The sequence below is a fragment of the Gymnoscopelus microlampas genome (assembly GCF_963454915.1).
Source record: "Gymnoscopelus microlampas genome assembly, chromosome: 5".
NCBI classification, from domain to species: domain Eukaryota; kingdom Metazoa; phylum Chordata; class Actinopteri; order Myctophiformes; family Myctophidae; genus Gymnoscopelus; species Gymnoscopelus microlampas.
The window spans coordinates 13,674,777-13,683,983 of record NC_139942.1 but is presented as its reverse complement, the minus strand read 5'-3'; the positions used below and the strand labels follow the sequence as shown (position 1 = coordinate 13,683,983).

The 9,207-nt window shown below is 39.0% G+C and overlaps 1 protein-coding gene across 1 annotated transcript; it reads left to right on the top strand.

The window, feature by feature from the left end:
- Nucleotides 1-4,450: 4,450 nt before the first annotated feature.
- Nucleotides 4,451-8,110, top strand: LOC311044927 (CD209 antigen-like protein C; the record flags this gene model as incomplete). The annotated part of the gene is made up of 6 exons (XM_084056737.1): nucleotides 4,451-4,571; nucleotides 4,948-5,049; nucleotides 6,805-6,915; nucleotides 7,019-7,152; nucleotides 7,295-7,407; nucleotides 7,558-8,110. The coding sequence occupies 6 exons, from the start codon at nucleotides 4,451-4,453 to the stop codon at nucleotides 7,691-7,693; spliced, it is 717 nt and encodes a 238-aa protein (XP_083912863.1). The 3' UTR covers nucleotides 7,694-8,110.
- Nucleotides 8,111-9,207: the final 1,097 nt, after the last annotated feature.

Sequence of the window (9,207 nt, the reverse complement as noted above, 5' to 3'; positions counted from 1 at the left end):
ACCAGTGCTGCGGATGAGATGCGTTGTGAGCTTGTAGATTGGCTCTGACGCAAAGTAGCAGAAATAGCCAATCTACAAGCTCACAACACATTGCAATGCGGTTATTTTTGAAAAAACACAAAAGGTTAAAATATGGAGATAAGAGTTTTCTGCCGACAGCAACGATATGCTTACAAGTATTTATCTACTTGGTGACATGATGTGTGCAAGGCGTGCGCTTTACTGGAGCAGTGTGGTTTTAACACCTTTGTGTAGCCTATGTAGAGACAAAGCGAGGGGACTTTAAATAACCCTGTGTACCCTGACAATGTGGTCAGCTTGGCTTCCATAAACTGCTCGCATTACTTAGAAAAGCTGAGAGAGGAACATGTACACTAACTAACTGTTCTGCTCGCCTGTCTTTTCTCCTCTAATGTTTAATTCATATTGTAAACTTAAATAGCATTGCTCTCGGGCAGAAATCTCTTATCTCTATAATTTATTTTTTTTAAGTTTATTTTTTTAAATAAATGAATGCCCTACTTTCTCAGTCTACAATGTCACATAAAAATTGCAAAAAATGTCAGATATACAAGCTCAAAACAGGTCTGTTTTTTTTTGCTATTTTGGAATTTCAATCCTGAAAAGTATGCGTTTTGGACACATGAGGTTTCTACCCGACAGCAACGATATTTGAAATAAAAGGACACTTTTCAGCAATTCTAACTCTAGCTTGGAAACCAGACAAATCTGCCAGTGCAAAAAAAAAAAAAAAAGAAAGCCCTATGCAGATTTGGTGTGGCTTGCCGGGTGCAAGTTCCACACAGAAGTTCAAGACTAATATCTATGCAGTGATATTAGTCTGGTCTGGCCATCAATGCCAGAATACTCTAATTCAACTTGTAGTCCTTTTCTTATAAGGTAGTTTTGTGAAGCATGAACATACAGTGCAATACATCTTATTTGACTTACGACACATCTGTCATTAAAGTACTGCAGGCCTGTACATGACAGTCAGGTTGCTGTTTTTGTCAGAGCTATATTCACAGAGGAGAAAAAGGGGGAAACGGGGCAGCAGTGTATGACCCCTCATTTCAAGGGGATTTTATATCCAGGTACCCCACTTGTAGTTTTCTGACAGATACTTTTTCATGCCAGTTTTGAAAAGCCAGTGATTCATGACTTTTTAATGGATGATGTCAGGGCATTGCACATTTTGGTGGCCGAGTAGTAGAATTATTTTTACTGTTTGTGCTAAATTTGTGGGGTACCAGATCTGAGTCACTCCCTCTGGTGTTGTGGCTGTGGGTGTTACTCACTCTGGAGAAGTAGTTTGACAGGTATGTGAGCACTGTCCCTCTGAGTACCAATCCCATCGATATTTGCTTAATATTCAACCCTGAGCCACCTAGCAAAGTGAGTTGGAAATGATTTAGGTGGGTCAAGGGCTTTAGACCAAGTGGTAGCCGTATTTGGGAGGTCTGAAGCTTAATTTTTCAGTGACATTGAGGAATTGGAGAACCAAGAGGTGCAAGAGGTACTCTTGTCATCAAGCATGTTTTTGGTTAAAATTAAATATAAAAAATAAAAATAAACAGCTATACTCAATAATATGTGAAAGAATGCATGTGTTGAGAGTTTCAGTACTTTCTCAATCTGGGATTGGCTGTTTTTGTTAGTCCGAGAGAGAGAGGATACAGGACCACGGATCCATTTGGTTCCATCTGTACCCTTGCGGATTGAATGAATGAATGAATGGTTTTATTTCGGTCTTTTTCTTTCACAACAGATCAAAACAATTGTGTGGACTTTACAAAAAAACTAAAAAACATAAACAAAACAGAACAAAAAAAATTAAAGTCAGCTCACACACAAAATCCAAAATCAATGACCGAAAAAGGAATAGGCTGAAGCAAAATGCTTATTCATTGCCTATCCTTTACAATACTTAAAAACAAAATATATTTTAATATTAAAACAATCTTAAAATATACTGCCAAAAAAATCTTAATTCAAATTCAAATTTAGATGTAACGTTACTGTGCGGGGACTCGTGCTTTCGAATCCCACCGCACTCTATCCGAAGCGCCTTTTAGATCGCCTTTTAAAACACCATTCTGTTTGCTGCAGGCTATCTAGCGATTACAACGCAATTACTATATTTCATAATATTAGTTAGTTCTTTTAGATCGCCTTTTAAAACACCATTCTCTTCTGGATGATGTTCCTATGAATGGAAGCTTAATTGAACTGTTTACTGTAACTGTACATATTTTTATTTTCGACTTGTTTATTTGCATAGTATTGTATATAGCACTATGGCTTGTTTCCATTGGGGTCCTTTAAATAAGCGAGTAGAATAAAAATATATCTAATATTATTAAATATAGTTGTTTTAAAAGGCGATCAGAAAGGGGGGAAATAATAACTGTTAAAAGCAGCAGCAAACAGAATTGTGTTGTAAAAGACAATTTAAATGCCACCATAGATAAAACATGTTCACTGTTAACTGTTCCAGAGAGAGGGGCTCGAGTCGCAAAGTGAGTGTGGTTCATTCAACCAAAATCTGTCACTTGCGTTTCAAATCGTATTCTTTCGTGATATAATTTAACTGACACGGTATTTATAAGCATACTTGTGTGGATTACGGAGAAATTTGAATGAAATCTTGACGTGTGCTGTGCACTATTTGTGTCGGTCCGGGCCGCACACTCGCATGGCCAGAAGCTCTGTGGATTGGTTAAAGCGCAGCCTACTTAATGATCTAAGGCCCGCCCACTTGTAGGCCACTTGTAGGCCACTTGTAGGCCAATGTTCACACGTTCTGAACGACCCTCCTGACAGATTCAGTAGTGCAGCTCTGAATTCCTCTGTCATTTCATCCATGTTCCATCTCTGTGATAACCCAGTCCCAGCTAATAAAGCAGATGTTGTTGTGGTTGATGCACCACCAATGCAACTAGTCACAACTCCTGGCACCAAAACGGTTTTAAGGCCATGTCACACCAATGCAGCTCCTTGCAACTGCCATTGGGGATAATGGTTGCGAGTAGTTGCAAGTAGTTGCATGTGTTACAAGGAGTTGCAAGGCGTTACATTGGTGTGGACTGGCCTTTAGAGATGGCATGCACCTTTGACCTTAGCCTAGAGGTTGTTAGAGGGCTAACCCTCAGACTGGTTGTTAGAGGGCTTCAACAACTTTTACTTGGGATGCCCAAAAGGAGGCAAAAATGGTGGCAAAGTATTCTGTATGTCTATGACGCTGTTACGTATACCCATAGAGTACTGAGTGACATGCTTATTGCATCAAAGACATATGCAATGCTTTTGTGAATGTAACCTCACTGAACCTATAATATTTGTGCCCATTTATGTTTCTCCTTTATGTGGACATAAACACATGGTTAAAATGTGTGTGTGACAGTCTAAAGGTTGTTACACACCGGGGCGTTTTTTTCGTGCAAATAATGTTTTTTTTTAAAAACCTTATAAAGTCAATGGCTCCGTACATGGAGCGAAAAAGCGAAGCGGAAAAGCGTCTTTTAATTATTCGGAACGAGTCCGAATTTTGCGTATATTCGCTATATTCGCCGGTATGTAAGGACCTTAAGTATTGATAGCTGTAAATTCACTGAGATCATTGTTGAGGAAATGGTTGCCACAGCACAGAGGTGGGACTTTCCTGTGACATTTGCTGCATTATATATAACCTCCTTAAAGCAGAACTGATAACGTTGTTTCGGGCAGAAACCTCGTATCTCCATATCGTAAATGAATGCCCCACTTGATCATACTACAGCGTCACACAAAAGCATCAAACGTAACAGATCCACTCGCGACGTGTTCTGAGCTTGTAGATCTGCACTTTTGCTGGGGTTTTTTTTTATCCTGAAAAGTAACAATTTTGGACATACAGATGTGCCACTTCAAAACTGCACACGTTACTGTTCTTTACCTGAAAGTGCCCTGAAAAGGCATGTTTTCCTCCCTGTTCTGCCCTTAAAATTGCACTGTTTTGCCCCTGAAAAGAAGTTGTCACTACACACCCCCGTTTTTCCCTTCAACAGACACCCATATACATGAGAACAAAAGAATGTGTGTCAGACTCATTATGAGGTGAAAGGTGATTTGAAGAGGGCCTTGACCAGTTGCTCAAATTAATTAGCATCATAAAAGCAGTGATCACCAAAATAATTCAGCATTTTAAATGCCCTTCTTTGTCCCTCTTATTGCCCTGGGAATCCCCTGAAAATTTACTGTCTTGGCGATGGCAGGACATGTGAAGTTTTGAAATGGCACATCTGTATGAGGTTTCCACCTGACAGAGATAATAAGCTGCTGTGCATTTAGCTACCAAACAAGATGTTGACAGGAAATGACTCCACTATTCTCACAAAGTGTTTCATCTCTTTTGTGACTTCTGTGTTTCCACCAAGTTGTGCACAGAGTGTTAGTTTGAAGATGAACGAGAATGTCTGAGGACGTGTACACCATACCAGTACCTGAGGACGTGTACACCAGACCAGAACCCACAAACGACACATATGAATACCTCAGGTTTGGGAACCCTGGGAACACAGCACAGCGTGGAGGTAATAATAATAATAATAACAATAATAACAATAATAATAATAATAATAATAATAATAATGCTACAATGATTAATTAACACATCTATGGATGTTATGCAAGAGCAGTGGTGTCTCACAAAAAAAAAAAACGTGATCAATGCCATAAAGGAACAGTTTGTTAAGATGATCAGAAACAGTGAGATGCACATGAAAATGTAATCTTATATTCACGGCTAACTTAATGTGAAAGTGTATGAATCATTACTTTATTTACTGTTTTAATGGCACATTTGCATTTATTCACGTGTCATTGGATTAGCCACACCATTCATGTGCTCTGTTTTGTGTAATGTCGAAAAACAAATACACCTTGAAAATGTGATGTTTGTTTTTTCAGAACCCAGTGAGTCAAAGAAGAATTGCCACAGAGCTGCTACAGTGTGTCTGGGGCTGCTGTGTCTTCTCCTGTCGATTGGCATCATTGGCCTGGTCATACACAGTGAGTGTCATCATTCTATAAACAGTATGTTTACATCTTAGGTATATTCGAGTCAGAAATAGTATTGATTTGCTGAAACACTTTGGGCTCTATTTTGAGGCAGGTAGATTGGTGTAAGGCGTGGGGGATGGGTAAATAAAAAGAGATGAATTGGGTTTCCACTCACATTTCCACAATGGAAATAAGCTCTGCTAGGAATCTGTTGCATTCACTACTTTCCCTGATTTTGTTTCAAACTGAATGGCAGTTTTTAGAGACAACTGAGCTATCCTAGGTGTCGCCAAAAGAGAATTCTAAAATGAATCTTAGGGCGCGTTCACACCAGGACTGTTTGGTTTGTTTATCCGTGGAGCAGTGCATTTAAACGGCAGACCACAAGGTTGTCACATGCGCAAAAAGAACTGATTTACAAGCCATCAACACAGTGCGATGGTACAGGAAGTTAGCTTGTAGATCAGTTATTCTTAAGCATGCGCCACCGCTCAAAGTTATGACGTACATGCAGGTCTGGGGTCTGACGCAGGTCACGGACCTGCGTCAGACCCCAGACCTCCGTGTGTGGCTAAAAAATACTTTTAACACTTTCACACTCGTACGACAGGGTCGCGCACCGAAAATAGCCGATTTACAAGCTCACAACGCGCTTCTGTTGCTCCATTGTAGTTTGGCAGTGAAGTCATTTTTGACTAGAAATAGCGTATTCTGTCAATAGACCACATGCAGTGGTGTAAAGTAACTAAGTACATTTACTCAAGTACTGTACTTAAGTAAAAACAAAGGTATTTTTGGGCGGTGTAGCCGCCCCTATAAGTGGGTTTGGGACACCTCATTAGTACACCCTTCGCTGTACTGTGATTGGCTCATAATAGCACACCCCTCTACATTAGTACACCTCTAGCTGTACTGTGATTGGCTGACTCTATTGGCTGACTATTCAGCACTGTGATTGGCTAGCAAGACACATGATGAAATTAATAACCTATAAATAGGACTATGCACTTTAAAAAAAAGTTAAAGTGAGCTTCCATCACTGTGATGACCACTGTGACGACCACACCGCCCACTTCACACTGGGTGTGATTCTTTTACTTTAATGGAGTATTTCCAATTTTCTGTACTTTTACTTCTACTCCACTATATCAGAGGCAAATATTGTACTTTTATTCCACTACAATTATTTGAAAACTTTAGTTACTAGTTACTTTGTAGATTGTGATTATTATTACAAAACATACATTGACCACTTCAGCCCAGGAATTTTAGGAATTGTATACATTTGAAAAATTGTGAAATGGGACATTCTACATATTGAGTACTTTTACTTTTGGTACTTTAAGTACAGTTTGATACCAATACTTTTGTACTTTTACTCAAGTAAATTTAGAATTCCGGACTTTTACTTGTAACAGAGTATTTCTACATTGCAGTATTGATACTTTTACTTAAGTAAAACATGTGAGTACTTTTTCCACCACTGACATCCTTTCACTGCAATAACAACAGACACTAGTTATTAATTATATCATATTTACCTTGTTGGTTTGATCATTTAATATATATATAGAATGTATTTTAAAGTAGCCTACATTTAAAGGAAGATCTAGGTTTAGTAGGTGGTGTGGTGCACTACCGCCCTCTATTGACGGGCCGCCGCAGCTACTAACATTTGTTGCTGTTCTCATCTCATCTCATGTCATTGGAAAAAAGTTGGTTGTAAAGCTTAACAGTTTTCTTTTTTTATATCCCTTCTTGCAGATTCTGAAAAGATTACAGAGAAAAACAACCTGGTCAAAGACCTAGACCAGCTACAGTTCCGATATAACAACCTGACTGAAGAACGAGATGACCTGAAGAGGAGGTTCTGTGGTCAGTGAGACATCACCTGTTTTCCTTCATTGTTTCATCATGTTGTTCATCGTCTGCCATTAATATGAGCAAACATATTCTAACTGTATTATTTTGTTGTTAGAATCCTATGGATTTACATTTGATGGTGGTATGTGTTACTACAACTCTACTGAGAAGAAAAGCTGGGATGCGAGCAGACAATACTGTAGAGACAGACAATCAGACCTGATGGTCGTAAACAGCCAAGAAAAACAGGTGTGTGTGTGCGTGTGCGTGTGCGTGTGCGTGTGCGTGTGTGTGTGTGCGTGTGCGTGTGTGTGTGTGTACGTGCGTATATGTGCTGTAACATATCTGTTGTACAGTTTGTACTTCAGTAACCAGCATATTTTCTGTCCAGGACTTTGTTGAGAGAGTTGCTGGCACATACCTGAACAAGTGGCTGGGTTTGACTGACCGAGATGAAGAAGGAGTCTGGAAGTGGGTAGACGGAACCCCACTGACCACACCTACGTAAGACTTTACCTTCATTGTCTCTTCTTCATTTCAACTAACATTTTCACTACATTTCACATCTTTGCTGCATATATATATATATATATATATATATATATATATATATATATATATATATATATATATATATATATCCTACTTCTCTAGGTACTGGTACCAGGGTGAGCCTGATAGTGAAGAAGGAGAAGAAGACTGCATTGTGTTTTGGAATGGAGATATTAAAGGATGGTTTGACAAAAAATGTGGTAAACCTAACTTTTGGATCTGTGAAATAGTTCTGTGATGAAATCATCATTTTCACAATGTATTAGTTAGCTGGTGTGTTGGTACAGCTACATTATGGGTGTGTTTTCATGTTTGCTTTGGTTTGTCTGCCTTGTAATTCTACTCAATATGCCTTGTAGAAATTACAATTTATATCAATATTTTCATTTAGTTAAAGGGGAGCCTGTATTATGTAAATAACATGAATAACAGCAATCTGTTACATTTTAATACCATGTTCATATACAGTATGTATATCAGCCCACAAATAGTCTCGCGATCCTAACTGTTGCCTCCCACAATTTTCAAACGCTTCTGTCATACAGTCTGGAGCAACAGAAGCTCTGAAAATGATCAAGCGATAAAACGGATGTGAAGCCTCCTCCCCACTTCCGTTTCGTCTACAGTCACACAGATTTATCCTAATATAAATCAAAATCATCTAAGCATAATATAGTTTTCTGCTTAGCAGAAATGGAAATAAAAAAAATAAATGTAAAGATATATTTTCGTGAACGGAAATGATGAACAGGTGATAGCTTCCTTTTTTGGATTGTAGGAGGTGCACAGTAGTTGTAGTTCCAGACTCTATAGTATTCAGAGATAGTGGAATAGTTGGCTACACGAGACTAGCCCACAACGGTTATCTCGCAGCTGTCTCTCACTACCACAGCTGTCTAGCATCATGCTGCTTTGTTGTGGGTACTTAAAGATTTTCTTTGGTAGTTGTAATTACGGGGCCAGAGCTCAGCTCTGGAACCGTATTGTTATTGGCAGTATTCTGTCACTTCTTCTTCTTCTTCTTCTGCCACTTTTCGCAGTTCTGGCTGAACCGTGCAGTCGCTTTTTACGAAACTCGGCCATATGGTAGATGCTCATGAAAAACTACCAAAAAATAATTCTCACACTCATTCGTCAAAGGGTGGCGCTATAGCACTCAATTGAAAGTGCCAACTTTGAACAGGTACAACTCATGCCCTGTTTGACCTACAACCATGAAACTTCGATACACACATGCGTCTCTTCATGCCCGACAACTTTCATGGTCTGACTTTTGACCTCTGACCTTTAGATCGCCCACCATTTTGAATTATATGAAAAACAGTCATTGGCTCCTAACTTCTGCATTTTTTCATTTATGGAAAATCCGTTGGAAATTTTTGTAGGCAGTGGTCCAAAGTTCAAGTGTTAAACGTTTCGTGCAGATTGCTCAAAAATCCCAGGAGGAGATAGATTTTAACTATTGCAGTTTTATGAAAATTATTCATCTGCCCCTAACACATACATGCAAGACTCACATTTCTTTGAAACGTTGCAGTAATGTAGAGAGTCATTCCAAATATCACTGAAACAAATCTCACTCCAATTGGCCAAAGGGGGGCGCTATAGCAATTTTTTGAAAATGCAAATTTTAAACAGGCAAAAGTCATGCCTCGTTTGGCCGAAAGTCGTGAAACTTGCTTACACTTGTGCCTTGACTCATGAGGAACACATCTATCGCTTTGACCAGTAAGCTCCGCCCTTAGATTGTCC